This window comes from Lutjanus erythropterus, chromosome 12 (assembly GCF_056507025.1).
Source record: "Lutjanus erythropterus isolate fLutEry1 chromosome 12, fLutEry1.hap2, whole genome shotgun sequence".
Taxonomy (NCBI): domain Eukaryota; kingdom Metazoa; phylum Chordata; class Actinopteri; order Lutjaniformes; family Lutjanidae; genus Lutjanus; species Lutjanus erythropterus.
Genome location: NC_139328.1, coordinates 17,995,134 through 18,012,377, shown reverse-complemented (window position 1 = coordinate 18,012,377; position 17,244 = coordinate 17,995,134). Strand labels below are relative to the sequence as shown.

At 39.0% G+C, this 17,244-nt stretch overlaps 1 protein-coding gene across 1 annotated transcript; it reads right to left on the bottom strand.

The window, feature by feature from the left end:
- Window positions 1-908: 908 nt before the first annotated feature.
- ralbp1 (ralA binding protein 1) lies at window positions 909-15,764 on the bottom strand. The gene is made up of 10 exons (XM_084731665.1): window positions 15,689-15,764; window positions 12,278-12,580; window positions 10,066-10,497; window positions 7,954-8,303; window positions 7,001-7,162; window positions 5,297-5,428; window positions 5,091-5,201; window positions 4,792-4,913; window positions 4,587-4,707; window positions 909-3,993 (listed from the first exon to the last, which is right to left on the bottom strand). The coding sequence occupies exons 2-10, from the start codon at window positions 12,525-12,527 to the stop codon at window positions 3,694-3,696; spliced, it is 1,980 nt and encodes a 659-aa protein (XP_084587791.1). The 5' UTR covers window positions 12,528-12,580; window positions 15,689-15,764; the 3' UTR covers window positions 909-3,693.
- Between the last annotated feature and the right edge of the window lie 1,480 nt (window positions 15,765-17,244).

Here is a 17,244-nt window from a genome sequence, read left to right as displayed (position 1 = left end):
TAGTCAGTAACCTAATCCAAGTATCACAATAATAAAGTAATGTTTCCATCACTTTTGGATTACCTTAAAACAATTAATCAATTCATTAATCCTATCATAATCTTGTCACTTGAAAAATAGGTCCAAACATGTGGAGCGCAGGGATGTTGAATTAATCTGTTGGTAATTTTCTTAATTAACTGATCAGCTGTTGGGTCTGAAAAATGTCAGTAAATTATGAAAAAGTTCAAGATGATGTCCTCAAATGTCTTGTTTTGTCCACAACCCAAAGATATTCAGTTTGCTGTCAGTATAGGGTAAAGAAACCAGAAAATACTCACATTTAAGCGGATGGGATCAGAGAATTTTGACTTTTTTATATTGAAAATTAAAAATAAGTTTTCAAGGCCAGATGTATTTTTCAGCAGAGACACTTTTTAATTAATATAAATTTACACTCGTATATAGAAGCTAATTTTGACTTGGCTATAATAATTTAATCATGCAGAGATAAATACAACAAACTCCAGGTCACCGTCTGGTCAACATAGTGAAGTTAAGAATACGCTTTAATTTTGAAAGACGTTTTTCTTATATCCGGTATTATCCTGGCTTTTTATGTCCAACTTGACGGGGCAACTTTCCAAATCGGAAACCAGTTAAAGCAACGACAAAACTGTCGGGTGGTTCCACTATCTCTTAGGAATAAAGAAGTAATTCAGAGTAAAAACACAATTACATGCCTCACTCCCTAAAAACTGATGCACAGGTTTTATTTACAATCTCATTAGGCTGCAAGAGGGAAATCATTCAGAGAATGTGTAATGGAAAATAGGAAGCACTAAAAGTGGACCACACTCCCAGCCAACATAGTTGAGTAAAAAGGTAAACATTAGGCCTTGTGTCAGAGAAAGAGACAGAGATTCAGATAAATCATTTAGATCGACACTTTATTCTTCACAGCATTATTCCGTTTGCAACAATAAGCTACAAAAGCTCTGAACAATATGAAAATAACCTCATGAGAAGCTTCTGAGCCCAATCTAGCATTTATCTGTTTCATTCACAGGATTAATTGTAACACATTGAATCATGAGTCCAGATGAGATTGCTTTGATTTACCCATGACCAAAGCAGGGGCAGTCACACTAGCATACTCCATACAGGTCATTAATGATAAAAAAAAAAAGAACATATGACAAAACATAAGAGCTGAAAATACAGTATGTTTGCAATTTTACAATAATATACACAAATGGTAAGTAAGTCAGACCATGCCTTCGCTTTAAATATCACTGAACAATGACAGTACTTTGCAGTAATCACGGATCAGTTGTGAAATGAAATGATTGACTTGTAATCTTGAGTTTTTTGTTTTTTTTTACTCACTTCCAACTGATGCCATGAACAATAGCTCCACACATCCAAGAGTTAAAAACACAAATACACAACAAAACTAAACAAGCCTCCTGCATGTCTCTGCGCACATTTCAGTGATGATAATCGTCTCTACAGATTTGTTATTCCATCATAAAACTGCACAAATAAAGTCATTTTCTCTGTTTCCTTGTTTGTGCAAGAGAGGCAGAGACAACAGAGAAGATGATTGCACTACGAGTGACTGTGACAACGCTGCCTCCAGCTGTTTGTCTACATGGTTGCAGTGATGAATGCACTTTTGTTGCGTATTTGTTGTCCATTTATGTTTTCATCCACTGGTCAGTTGCAAGACACAACACCACTGCTCTTTATGTGCACCTGCTGTTCAAAGAAAAGAAAGCATCTACAATATATTTATACATATATTCATATATTACTAAAAAGCTGAAATTTAAAATCAACGTTGGATAGTCATCCGTATTCTTCTGAATACTACTTAAATATATAATATATAGATAGACCAATCATAAATTTCTTCATTATTCAAAGAGCTTTTTGTATTAGTGGTTCTCTGGGGTAACGAATCCAGTCTGGCATCTTCAGTTATGGCACAGTGGTCTCTATCCTAACATGTTAAATCTGCATCCAGGTAAGGGACATAGTGAGATACAGGGACAGATTATATCTGCTCATTTCTTGAGCCCTTACCAGCAAAAAATAAACTTTCTGTCATATACTGGCAAGGCACCTACCTTTTAAACCCATTTACACCTGGTATTACAATGGGATCTGCGTCCAGATACATTATCTAGGGCTCAACAGTACAGGCAAATTCATTTTCGAGCTAATAAATACTGCAACTTTTTTGATAATTAATGGCTAAAGCAATTTTCCATGCAAAAATGTCAGAAAATGCTATTTTCTGCCTCTTAAATATGAAGGTCTCATGCTTTTCTCAGTTTATTAACATACTAAACTAAATATCTTTGAGTTTTGGACTGACAAAGCAAGACATTTAAAGACATCACCTCGGACTCTGAGAAACTGGGATGGACATTTTTCACTATTTTCTGACAATTTAAACGTTAAACGCGGCAATTAACTTTAGTCTTTGTTGTTATTTGATGACCACTAACGAATAAAACACTTGGTACAGGAGGTATTCTGATCCATTTGCCCAACTGGGCCAGTAGAAAAAAAAATACATAGTTGAACCCAGTTGTCCATGTAATAAATTATCTAATCTTGCTGTTGCATTTACTCCTTGTTTTCTCTCTGTTCTCCGCAGCAAAGCCTGCGTGTGAGTAATACGAGTTGGCATCGAATCAGCCCCAGACTCCCATTAAAAAAAAAAAGTTTTGTGAGTTGCTGAGCTGGGGAAACTTTATAAACCATGTGAAATTCTGTCTACAACATAGTTTTAATAATTTGTCCCCCTCTTGTAAATTCACCAAATATAATAAATTAATATTCCTTTACTTGTATAAAAACAGGTGTTGCAGAACTAGAATGCAGGCCACTCTGTGACTACATAAATTACATGCATCGTTAACAGCTGCACAAATGAAAGCAGTGTACATTGTCACTCACACAATTATTTCTCACTGTACATTTATTTCCCATCCTTGTATAACTTAAATTTTTCATACAATATAATCAGTAATTATAAGCGTGTCTCTTTCAGTTATCTTGCTTGCTCTCTCTCTAAATTTGAACAACCTCCTGTAAGCCTACTTTACATTAGTTAAGTACAAATATCTGTATCAGTGTGATGTTGGGTACGGATGCCAGCACGTTGTATGAGTTATGTTTACATCGACCGAAGCTCTGAACACAATATGAGCCAGACTACCTCTAGATCTAATCATGATGCATTTAAACCCTACATTAACATGCAGCGTTTCCTTATCCAGATAATGGGTCGGATTCAGATCATATTTTAACACCAGGTGTAAGTGGGGTCTTACGCTTTTCTCGCTCCCCTTACTTGCTTTATGAATCCCTTCATTTCTCCTTTCGCTCCTCCTTCCTTCATACAGGCTTGGCACTGTGAATTTGATGATATGGTCCACCTAGTCTCTCTCAGGAGTAGCCAGTTGTCCACTACAGCAGCTACTCTATTTCTATTTATGTGTTTAGCGTGGGAAAATGGGAAACAAAGTATTTGATTTCTGCTATATGAGTCAGGACGCCAATGACAGTATGAGAGATTTTTCCATGGCTGCCACTAATGAATTCATGGATCCAGCAAAGTGAAATCTCCAGTGGATAACAAGTGACACTACAGGACAACTGACCAGCGTTAGAGACATACAGCAGCACTGAGATGACGTCTCACATGTTGGTGTCTCTCCTGTCTTTGCTCGGCGAGGGCTTTGAAGGATCCTTAGCTGCCTTGCCATTTGACGAGGCAGCTGCGTCTGCACCAGCTGCCACTGTGGCAGCAGAGCGTTTGGTTTGCTCCTCGCTGCGGGGCTCTGGGCTCGGCTGCGTGGGCGGGGCCTGCTCGGCCGCCGGCTGGACGGTCAGTTCCTGCTGCAGTTTGTGGCTCTGCAGGAGGCGGAGCTGGACGCGGAGCTCCAAGATGGCTTCCTGCTCCTCGTGGATGGCCTGGTTCAGGTGGGTGTTTTTGTTCTACAGGGCAATAAACACAGAAAGAACTTGAGAAACCAACTAGTTCATCTCTGGCATAATTTACAGAGAAAATATTTATTTTATGTTTTGCACACCCTCACCCTCATAGCCTGGGAGGCTAAAAATGTTATTAAACTGGTGGACTATTTCCCTTTGGAGATTTTCCCTTGAAGTGGTGACTCTGGCCCCACTTTTGGGGGGTGAACAACTCAATCATGATACTATAACCTTATCAATTAAATTGTTTACCTGTGGAATGTTCCACAGGTTTTTGTTTTTTGGTTTTTTGGTTTTTGAACATTCCAAAACTTTCCCAGTTTTTTGTTGCCCCTGTTCCAGCTTTTTTTGGAATGTGCTGGGTATTAAATTCAGAATGAGTATATATTTACAAAAAAAACAATTAAAAAACAGGAAATGTTATCAGTTTGAACATTAATCAACTGAATAAAGTTTGAAAAGGATTTGCATGTTTAATACAGCATCCCAAATGTTTTGGAATCAGGGTTGTACTTTCAGACTCTGTCAGAACCGAACACACTAAAGCCAAACTTTCAGGTAAATAAACAACAGTGTGTGCTGGATGTTCTTCTCACCTCCAGTTCCTCATTTTGCTTCTGCAGGTCTTCAAGAATCATCTGCAGCTCTTCCTCATCTTCACTCTCACTTTCACTGTCTGATGAATATTCCTCTGTCTCACTGCGACCCTGCTGCCGACTAAGGAATACAAAGCTGGGTTACCGCTGAAACCTTCAGTAAATGTAATGACATCATATTAGTACACACTCAGTCTTCTCTTACCTCTGTATGTCTGCAATCTCGGCTCGCAGTCTCTCGATTTCTTCCTTCTCAGTAGCAATCTGTCGGCGAAGCACCTGCTCAAGAGAGATCAGCTCCTCCTGCTCTGTTAGGATCTCATTTTCCTGATTATTGAGAGGAAATGGGGAAAAACACATAATTATTCCATCTCAGGTTGGCATGCATGGGGCTCAGCAAGAGTAAATCATTAGGGAAGAATTTTAAGAAAAACAATTTCAAATCTTGTGCCGTGTTGTGGGTCTATGCACATTTGTGTATGTTTGAGTGTTTAAATGACTCACCTGTGCTAAGAGGAGGTTGATGACTTCCTCTTCATTTTCAGTCATTTCCTCTTTTGAAACATCTTCCTTTGAGAGGCTCGCTATCTCCTGGGCTATCTTACTCTCACACTCCTAAAAGGACAACGCAGGAAAGATTCAGAAATAAATCATGATGATCATACATCAAACATACATATTAACACATACAGTATCCTATTAGTGCTTACCTGACGTTTGGCCTCCCTCAGTTTGCGTTTCAGAGCAGTCAGAATTCTCTGAACCTCCCAGAGTCGCTCTTCCTTGGATAAGTCCTTCACCCCCGCCTGCAGATCCCTGTGCAGGCAGTTCAGCAGGAACTCCTAAAACGCATTTTTATTACATGTCAAAATGTTCTTGACGCTCCACAACAACTTCAAATGAGCACAATAGTCAAACAAGTTTCAATTCCTTAATTACAGCAATCAGTGAAACTTGTGGGCCTTGAATGATGATCATTAAAAACATGAGGGACAGAAATGAGCTGAAGAGAGAAGAAAATCAGAACATCTGCCATTAACCTTAGAGATTTCCTTCATTACTTGAAACATATGCATCATCTTCTAATATGCAAACATCTCATTTCCTGTGAATCACTTCTTGTGATGGAGGAGACAAACTCTTATGAAGGGGACAAACTTTTTCATGAGGATGACATTCAACAGCCACATATGGTAATAAGACTAACTTGTATCAACAACAATGTAAACATGTCTGCACCTGGTTAAAGCTGCTACAAGTGATTCTGGAGAAAAATTAAGTCTACACTTTGGGATGGTGACTCAGCTTGATTCACCAAACATCACAAAAGCCTCTGTATTTGATGACCTAAGAATGAGACTGTTTCTTCAGAATCGCTTACAGCAGCTTTAAGAGTCTCCGCTTTTTGTTTATTTTGCAGTGTGATGCATTCACTGGCATATAAATTAAATAGCAGGGACTCTGTGACAAAATATCAGGTCCTGGCACACTAAGACACAGAGGCAAAGATAAAACTGTGCACTGCTGACTAAGACAACATAATATAAACAGAAACGGCTTACGTTGCTTAAGTCTTGCTGCATTACTATCTACTAATGTAACACGTTACTCCCTACAGTGATAACAATTAATCATCTACTTACTTAAAAAAGATGTAAACATTTTAGGGAACTTGCTAATTTTGTGCCCTTACTCAAGGCATCACAAAGCAGGTACAATAAATTTACAGACCGTTTAGATTAGGGCTGTAAGAAATGATTATTTTCATTCATACCTTCATTCATCTGTAAAATATATTTTAGATTACTTGATTAACTGACATTGCCTATAAAATATCTGAAAACAGTGAGAAATGGTCACTGCAAGGTCTCAGTGTCCAGAGTGATGTTCCAAAATTGCTTGTTTAGTCCAATAAATAATTTGAAACACAAAGTATTCGATTTACAATGACTTAAAACTGAGCAAATCAGGATTCCTCACATTTATGAAGCTGAACCCAGCATAAATTTTGCATCTTTCTTTGATGAATGAAAAGATATCGAGATGCTGTACATTGAAGCAATAATTTGAAAACCCTCTCATATCTGTTTGTCTCATATGTGCTACAGTTATCTTTGTTTAGGAAACTGGCTAACATCTAGTATAGCTCTCTCCAAAGGTGAAAAAAAAAAAAAATCCACCTACCAGCATCTATAAATATTGGTAATTAACATATTTTATTTCTTTTTGGTCACTATAAACATGATATGAAATTTTCACATGGTTTCATCTCTGATCCGAAAAGAAAACAATATGTAAAAATGACATGTTGCTGTTTTAATGTCATATGATTCTTTTTGTTTTCCATGGATCAATTCTGTCAATAAATTCACTGAATAAAATTAACCGACTGATTGCAGCAAGACTGAACCAACCTGTCGTCTGATCTCCTCTTTGATGCTCTCCTGTGTCTCGGGCAGCGCCGGCATCGTCGCCATGTTGGACCAGCGGAGTGGCCGCACCACCGGTTTCAGGACTACGTCTCCAAACAGCTCCTTCACGTGTGTGAAGAACATGTAGAGAACACGGTTCCCGATCTGAAGACAAACAAATCAGTTAAGTCTTAGAGCTCTGCATGTGAGATAGGGTTTGTATTATGTGTGTCAGACTAAATTGTCTATTGTCACCTTCTCCACATCACAGATTCCTGCATATTTACTCAGCCTGATTAAACTGACCCCACACTCTGCTCGTTAATTGAAAGAGGTGTTTATGTGTTGTGGTTACCGCTGCTGTTGGTTCAGAATAAGTGGAGCAGCCACAGAGACGTCCCCTTTGGGAATAAATTAGCTTCACTAAACTGGGCCAGGGTTTTAGAGATGAACTGACTGTTTGATCCAATAAAAACTCGGTTGGGTTGCTGCGAAGGGGATCTTGGAGGTACACCGCCTGTGCCCAAGACCTATTTTTCTATTCGATGTTTAATTGGCCCTTTGTAACATTTTAACTTCTTTACATGATCTCCTGTCCCATTTCCTTCATTTGTTATCTTTTTCATAAATATTTAAAGTACACAGATGTTCCATTTACAACATTAAACAATTACCTAAATGTTGTAATTTAGAGGAACACTTTGAAACCTCTCTCATATGTGTATTTTCATAATGAGCTAGAGCTCAGAAACATATCGCTTAGCTTTGCATCAAGAATGGAACCGCTAGTCTGACTCTGTCCAAATGTAAATAATATCCACCTACCAGCATCTCTAAATATTGTTTATTAACATATTTTATTGGTTTATTTAATCTGCAAAAATCTGAATGTAAAAATGAAAAATTGTGGTTTTACGCAGGGTTAATCTCAGCATGATGTGTCCTCCCTCTCTGACCTGTATGGTTGGGTTGAGGACAATGGAGATATTCTGGATGTTCATCTTGGTGTCCGCCTCCCTGACGATGACGTGGTCCATGTGCGTGATGAGCCAAGACAGAATGAGTCGGCTCTCTGCCGGCACCTCAGTCAGCAGTCTCTGGAACTCGGTCACCTTCTCGGCCTCCACCTGCCGACCGCAGGCGTCCTCGAAGCGCTGGGCCAGATCCCGGCCCAACAGGTTCTCAGGCAGCTCGCGAAGGTACTGCTTCAGTAGGCTGGCGACCGTGTGGGGGTCGTACTCCTCCAGGCAGGGGCACTCCTCACGGTCGTATGCTGCTTTCAGTTCATCAACCTTGGACTTCATACCTGAGTATTAACCAGACATACAAATATTGAGATACATCTTTTATTCAAATTGACCCTCCCTAAGCCCCACCCCTTTTTGTTCTGTGCTCCATATGGCTGCCCCCTGAAAGACTAAAATTCAAACCATCAGTCAGAGATCCAGACTGAGATTCTTCTAGTTGAACAGTTGAGGGTTTTGTCAGTCAGTGGAAGTTTAGAAGAAACAGAGCACAAGTGAGACTGTTAGCCTGTTAGCCACTTCACCAGAGTGCACGGGGCAGGTGACGCTTACTTGTTTCCTTGTTCTTGTTTTTGCCGATGACAGGTTCAGATCGTTATTCTAAGTGTCTGACAACACTATATAAATGATCACAACAGTGGGTGACCTTATTTTATAGAGTAAGAAATGTTTTGTTTAACCAGACGCACCTGTTTTTATGCTCTCGCCAAACTTATCAGACTCCTTTTGCAAAACATCAGCTTCATTCAGACTCAGCAAAAACAAAATAAAACTCACCAAAAACATCTCGTTCACCTTGATTCATGACATGAAGAAGCACAAAGTGTGCAGGGCAGGTGATGCCGGACAGCGGCTGCAGTGCTGCTGCAGCCTGAGGAGAAAAGCTCCACAGTGCTAATTTTAGACCTGAGCTACAGGAGGACGCACACTTACTTTCTCTGACTGTTTGAAAATCTGTTTTCACATCATATATGACATCATATATGACAACGAAAGGCATTAAATCACTAGTCTCTAGTCTAGAATCTCTAAAGGTAAGCTGCTATTGAAGTAGAATGATACAGAAGTTTACTGTGGCACACTGAAGTCAAAAAAAAAAAAAGAATGAATCGTCAAATATCAGCTAGCTTGAGTGGAGCTGAGACGAGCTGGTTCACAATGCTTTAACATTTCCCTGCAACTGTCTAAAAAAGTTTTGTTGCATCATGAATCTTCAGTCATCTAGCCTATCAGATATAACTTGCTAGCTAACGACTGATGTAGGTTAGCTGGCTAGGCAGGTAGTCTCATGTAGCCAGACCGCCCTCTACAGCCCTCAGCACTGAAGAAAGGTCTGGCTCCACACATGATCATTCTGCTATAGGGGGAAAAAAACACTCACTAGTTTGTATTTCTCTAAACCAATCACAATGGTCTTGGGCAGAGCGAAGTCTAGGATGCAGTGACTTCTGCCAAAGAGTTTAAGAGGGGAGCTTGTTTTGGTGGAACAATTTCCACATTGGTAGGTAAGCCCTGACCTTAAAAGAAAAGGTAACAGATGTTCGTTTGTTAATGTTCATACCATTAGCGCCCCAGGGGCCAATTTGATGTTTTTAGCCTGTAGGTTGTTAGCTTGGAGGTTGCTGTGGTTTCTCTGGGACTCTGAAAATGCACACAACTGATGCCACAATGCCGACAGAAACAAATGACGATTGGCGGACTTATACCCACGGGATACATCTGAGTCAGACTATTCAGATGTAACTAGCTAGCTGACAACTGATGTACATTTGGTAGCTAATTAGGCACCGTTTTGCTAATATTAGCTAGCTAAGATGTGGCTATACAGTACATGTTGCTTATAAGTTTCCCTTGTAACCATTTTCAAAATTTGTTTTCTCTGTTCAACACTGACAAGCTCAGCACATCACACACGTAGGCCTACAGGAAACAGGAAAGGAGAAAGCTGACTGAAGTTCACTGAGCACAGAGTGAAAAGGGGACTTAGAAAAGGTCCATTGGATGGGTGGCAGAAAAAACAACAGCTTCTCAAAGTTTCTCTACCTGAGACCCGGTAGATGCCTTCACACTTCATGCCATAACTTTCAATGTAGTCCACACACTCTCTGAAGATTGCTGGCAGCTGGATGCCATCATACAGAGCTGTCCTCTTAACAGCTTCAGCCAGGGGAGCTCCAAAGATGGGCCTGAAGGTGGGGGTCTCCACTGGGACTGGCTCTGCCTCTGTTGTCGGTTTCTTCTTCTTCTTCTTCTCCTTCCACTGTTTAACAACATCTGCAGCCGTCAGGTCCTTAGATTTCTTATCCTTGGCCTTATCCTCCTTTGGGCCCTTCTCCTTCACCTTGAAGTCCTTCTCCTTCTTCTTGGAGAAGCTGGGCTTCTTGAACACGTGGATTCCTTTGGAGCGCTTCATCTTGGACGGGCTCTCTGCTTCGTCTGCTGAACTGTCCTCCTGGAAGGCGGCGTAGCCTTCCGCTGTGACAGTAAAGAAGAGGAAGAGGCAAAAATAGGGTTAGATCTGAGGGGAGAAACACCCCTGGTTTCTTATCCTCCTCCTACGACAGAACCATAATAGCAATGAAATAGAAACAGGAAGAGAGATGTGTGAGAGAGAGAGAGAAGATAGCAAAGGAGGGGGAGAATGGGGACTCAGAAAAGAGGTCAGCCACTGATTTAGCATAGCTCCCACTGCACCTTACGCCTCTCCTCTCTAGAACAGGCTCAGTTAAAATATTTTTACTGAGAGCAAACTGCTACATGATGATGTCAAGACAGTTTAGTGGCCTCTTCACAGGTTTTGTCTCCTCCAATCATCTCTACTCCGGGTTTCCCCGAGAACAGACCCTGTTTATCACACCACTAACAGAGACACACCTTCACTGGGCTCCCTGGGTGTGCTCTCAAACTGTCCATCCTTTCCTCTTTCCCACCATACCCTGGTGTAGGAAATAAATACAGTCATGGAAAAATCCTGACACTACAATGAGCCTGACAACCACTTAGTGAAAAACATTTTCAGTGAAGGTACACCTCTCACCACTAACAGCCAACAGGATGGAAAAGTAGGAAGCTCTCTCTCTACTCAACTACTACTGAGGAGCTCCTCAGCAACATTACAATAATATTCAGTTCCCAGCTGCTTTACAGCTGAAGCTTTGTGCCCTGAGGTAGATCACCTGCATGTAATTGTCAGCTTCTAGATGTTAATAGGATGGTTCGACTTATTTGAAATGGGGTTGTATGAGGTACTTATCCACAATCAGTGTACTACATTAGATGGCAGTCGACACGCCCCCAGTTCACAGAAGCAGCAGGAATATTGGTGTGGAAAGCTAAGAAATGTACTGCTGTGGACAGGGTCAGCAGCAAAATGTATTTTAGCCACCAAAAAAATCAACAGCAGTTTCAGTGTACACTATATTTAGAAAATTTTTACTACTTTACCTTGCTGATTCTGACAAGACACCACTGCTGTATGAGCCAAATCTCTCAGCAGGCCTAGCTCTCTTCAAAGCAACCAGACTCTTTTCACAAAACAGCAGTTTTACCGAGCAGAACACATGAACTGCTCGTCTAGCACTGCTTTGATTAGTTCATTTGTTTGTGTTATTTGATTTTGGTGAATAAGAGCTAAATCTTGAAAATTCCCAGGTCATACAATAACACAAAATAACTAAAAGATCAAGGCAGCGATAGAACAGCATCTTCTGTGCTCTGTGAGGTAAAAGTACTGCTTTTGTCAAAGGAGTGTGGTTGCTTTGCAGAGAGCAATATTTGGTTTATATAACAGCAGAGTCCTGTTAGAAAAGACTGTCTGATGGCAAGGTAAAGCAGTCAAAATATTATTTAAAAAAAAGTCCAAATTATCTGATTTCAGCTTCTTAAATGTTAATATTTTCTGGTTTCTTTACTCCTCTTTGACAGTAAACTGAATATCTTTGGGTTATGGATAAAACAACATTTTGAGGCTGTCATCTCGGGCTTTGGAAGACACTGACCACCATTTTTTGGACATTTGTTTTGACAAAAACTAATCAATTAATTGAGAAAATAATCAACAGATTAATAAACAATGAAAATAATCATTAATTGCAGCCATACTCCCAGCTATTCCTCACAGCTTTGACAAAATTTGGAAAATGGCTTAAAGATCCACAAAATATCCAGTAATTGACCTGACCAAAAAATTTTTTGTCAAACTTTTTCCAAGATCAAAAATACATTTTCAAGGTCAAGTTACAGGATCATTTCTTACTCCTTTTCTCCTTCTTCTTGAACTTGTTCTTTTTCTTGCTGTGCTCTTTGTCATCGTCTGAGACGTAGGCATCTGGTGCCTCGTGGTGATGGCCATCATGAGGTGGCGACGGTTCCCCGGTGCGGTACAGTCCGGGAAACTTGGTGGGGCTGATCTCCTCAGAGCTGGGGGTGCGGGCCACGCCCCCTGGGTGCTCAGCCCTGCGCTGCTCTGCAGGGCTGCTGCTGGGGGGCAGGAAGCACTCTGTCATGGCTGCTCGGGCCTTATCACTCCTCTGACTGGCACATCACCTCTCCATCATACCTGCAGTGCACAGAAATACAAGATAGTAACGAGTTTAGTCCAACTATTAAATTAATCAACAACTATTCTGAGAATTGATTCATCAATTTGAGTAATTTCTTCAAGAAAAAACTTGATTTCAGCTTCTTGAATGTGAATATTTTCTGGTTCTCTGTGACAGTAAACTGAATGTCTTTGGGTTATGGACAAAAGACATTTGAAGATGTCACCTTGGGCTTTGGAAAACACTGATTAACATTTCTCACCATCTTCTGACATTTTATGGACCAAACAACTAATTGCAGCCCTACTTATGACTATTAGAGCAAATGGTTATAATACAAATGTACATTAGTGATGATCACAAGATATGCCCCATAGTATATGCACCACATGATGGCAACTCACAGTAGCTTTAGAAAAGTTAATTTTGTGTGCATAGTTTAGAAATCATGTCAGACCAAGTGGATTAAATAAATAACACAGCTGTAACATATGTTGAACAATGAAACATTCAAAACTATGTTATGATGTTATTTCTTCAGGCAAGCTGTGATAATAAGCACAATAAGTTGTTTTCCATCTAGACTAACATTCAAAATCTGTAACAGATCTATTGATCTGTAAACCAAACTCAAACATTTTCTACACAGAAAGTTAAAAACACAATAAAATAAGCTTCTTGCTTCTTTCTTTCTTTCCTGAATGTTATCATTTTCACTGTATGGACAGAACAACTGCAACAGTGATGTCCACCCACCAGATGGGGCTCTGCCATATGAACAGTCACATCCTCCATGTCCTGTTTCTGACATCCTCAGTCAGCAAAATCAAAGCTACAGTCCACCACACCAACCACAGAAACCGTGATTTGACAGAGACTGACATAGATAAGTAGATATTTGTTCATCTGATTAGTTGAATGTTAAGATAATCATTTTGTAACAACACTGTGGCTGTCTGCGTCACTTATGTTAAATCAGGCCCAAAACAAAGCTCTTCAGCTGGCAGTAGTAGTGGAGGAATTTAACTATGTACTTGTTCCTGCACTCCTGTCCTTTCTAGTAAAGTTCATTTTAAAAAAATCACAAATATACTTTGGCTTTTACAGAGCATTGTAGGGCTGCAGCTAATGATTATTTCCATCACTCATAAATGTGTGGATTATTTTCTCAATTAATTGATTCATTGTATGGTCCATTAAATACCAGAAAATGGTGAAAAATGTTGATCAGTGTTTCCCAAAGTCCAAGAGATGACATCCTTAAATATCTTGTTTTATCCTCAACCCAAAGATATTCAGTTACCTGCCAGAGAGGAGTAAAGAAACCAGGAAAAAAAATCACATTTAAGAAGCTGAAAACAGAGAACTTGGACATTTTTATTTTCTAAAAAATGACACAAAATGATTAGCCTAATCAATTATCAAAATAGTCTGATTTTTTGGTCAATTAATGATTGATTCATCGACTCTTCATTGAGGTTCTACAGTATTTGACTAAGAATTCAAATGAAATGCTTTGACATCTGTCAACTCAGATATTTATTATAGCCAATATTCATCAGCTACTATATATCAATACTGATACAGCTTGCTGTGATAAGCCAATATTGCCTGATAATTTATCTGGCCCAATTTTTGTTGTGCATCCCTACAAACAAATCATCAGTTGTTGTAATCCACAAAAAAGTTCAAAATGAGTTCCACCTGTAGGACTGGGTAATATGGCTTATAAATAATATCATGATACACACATTTCCTCTGAAATAACATGCCGTAAATTCTTAAATAGTGCACACTGGCTGGATAATACAGACAAAATCAAGTGCCACTATATATTTGACCTTGATATTGATATTATGACAGTACTGTAGGGATGACTATTGGTGTTGTCACAAAATATTAACACAATGAGGTTTTTGATAAATAATTGAGTAATGTAGATATAATGATTAAGTGGGTAAATCCAAATAACAGAACAGTTAGAACAGTCTGTTAAGTTCAGAAAATTACACTTTACTGAAATGCATCCTTTAAAACCAGAAGAAGACAACACTTAGCATGTTATATCACGATATAACAAAGTCAATATCTGGTCTCCTATCAATATATTCATATAATCTATATATTGCCTTGCGTTTACATTAATGCATGAGTCATATTAATTTAATGATAATACAGAGTAGTGTAACAGTCACAGAGGCCTTTTTTCTTTATTGAGTACTTTAACTTTTAATACTTTAAGGACATTTTCCTGAATATATTTAAATACTTTTAGTTTAATACCATTTTCAATTAAGGACAGTTACTTTAACATAGTCTTTTCAGTAAAGAAGTAAAGCATCTAAGTACTTCCTCCACCACTGGCCGTCAGGTTGCAAATGATTTAGGAAGTAAAATTACGGAATAACTGCAAGGGTGTTTTGAGTTAAAAAAAAAAAAGACACAAAGAAGATAAGCTTCATTTGCCCTGCTTATTATTGTATGTTTCTCAAATGAACAGCAGGTTCTGGATCTCCTGTTACATATTGATACTAGACACAACTTCAAGTTAAGTGTTAAGTTTGGTGCATTCTTAGTTTCTCCAAAATACATTACAGTGCCGAGAAGAGAAATTTGATAAATCTGTTAACACAACAGCTCACAAATGTTCACAAATACTGTCTTAAGTGAAGTATGAGCACAAAAACTATTAATAAAACTTGTCTCTCTGTCTGTCTAACATCTTAATCTTTCTTCGCTGTGGGCAGGTTAATCTCACTATTTTCTTGCTCTGTCCTGTTTCCAGAGGGAAACTAATCAAACACAACCAGCCACAAATCATCAACTTGCTCTTAAATACTAGGGTTAGTGTCTGTACTGATGATTTAAAGCATATTTATGTCAAAAACAGCCAGAGAGCAGGAGCTCTCCTCTGAATGGAGGGGCCCATACGCTAACGTTAGTTCAGCTAGCTGCCATCCTGCTAAGCTAGCCGATTAGCCAGCCTGTCCGTCACAATTAAACCTTCCGTTTCACCCACACAAAACCATCAGGAGATATACAGTCAGCTACATGTGCTAAACTCTATTTTGCAACCGCTGTACTGTCGCTGAACACAAAAAAACAAAAAAGACAAGAAACTTTACCAAGTACTACTATCCCGATCGGTCAATTTCAGTGTGGAGCTTCCGGATGTCTGTATACTAAATAAACCCATCTGCGCATGCGCTGTAGCATGGGTGCATAATGGGAAATGTAGTTCGAAAAGGGAAGCTGGGATGGACGTTCATTTTTCCTCTTTTTTCCTTATTATTATTATTATTATTATTATTATTATTATTATTATTATTTTATTAATATTATTATTATTATTATTATTAGTAGTAGTAGTAGTAGTAGTAGTAGTAGTATTGTTGCTCCATGAAATTCAGGTTCATTATATAACACAAGGATATGCATATCAAGATTCAGATGTAGTTAAGTGGAGTGCTGATGAATTAAGCAGTCTCACAGCCTGAGGGAAGAAACTGTCCTGTGGTCTGTTTATGTTATGTTATGTTCTGTAGAAAACAAAACAAAACGGTGTATATTGCACGGCATATATGCTGATACTGACATAGACCAACATAACTACGACAGGCCAATATCGCTTGTCCAATATATTGGTCGGGCTCTTGTATCCTTTGGGCTCTGTGCAGGCATCTCACCTCCCTGATATCAGTGACACTCAGTAAATGGGTACTAATGATGATCTGGGCTGCTTTAATGACCTGCTGTAGAGTCTTCCTGTCCTGGGCTGTGCACATCACATGATGCCAGTTTGTGATGTTTCCAGTCAATATGATTGGGCGATGATTATAATTTTAAATTAAAGAACAATGTACTACCATGCACAGTGCACACACAGTTGCCAGTTCATTATCATGGCCTCTTCTGAAAAAAAAAGCTTCACTGGGTGGAAGTTTGCCATTTTTGTCTTTAAATCAGTCAATCAATCAATCAATCAATCAATCAATCAATCAATCAATCTTTTCTGTTTTCTTAACTCCTGTATGTTGGTAAACTTAATGTTTGTGTTGTGGACAAACCAAGACACTGGAGGACGTCATCTCAGGCTTTGATCAACATGTTTCACCATTTTCTGACATTTTATGAACCAAACAACTATCAATACATTGAGAAAAATAATCATCTGATTAATTGATGACGAATGCAGCCCCAAAAACAAATAAACAATTTCACTATATTTCATACCAAGATCATCCAAAAGTAAAGGAAAGTAATCAAGTTGCATTATTTTACTATTGTGATACTTGGATTAGTTTACAGAGAACATTTTTAGCAGGTAATTAGTAACTTTATTGGCATAACATTTGAGTAAACCTGCCAACCATGGAAATTTTTCTTTCTTCTTCTTAAGTTTCTTTAAGACACAGGTGTTCTGTGATCTTGATTTTTAGGAGCCTAAAACTGTTCACCTGCTCCGCCTCAGCTCCACTGATGTTGACAAGGGTGTCTTTGCCTCTTTTTTCCAAAAATCAACAAACAGCTCCTTGGTTTTGCTGATGTTCAGCAGTAGGTTGCTTTCTGTGCACAACGCTGCAAGACTGGATTTTCTCCCAATATGAAGTCTCATCGTGTTTGAAATCTGGCCGATGATTTCACCACAAATGTATAGTCTAAGTAGGTTTCTCTGGCCAAG

Bases quoted from the DNA above. Each gene is read 5' to 3' on its own strand.
- ralbp1 (XM_084731665.1), bottom strand. From the start codon at position 12,527: ATGACAGAGTGCTTCCTGCCCCCCAGCAGCAGCCCTGCAGAGCAGCGC. The intron at 10,498-12,277 runs GTAAGAAATGAT...TTACTGTCACAG, and splicing joins CAAGAAGAAGGAGAAAAGGA to CGGAAGGCTACGCCGCCTTC. The intron at 4,914-5,090 runs GTGAGTCATTTA...CTCAATAATCAG, and splicing joins TCAACCTCCTCTTAGCACAG to GAAAATGAGATCCTAACAGA.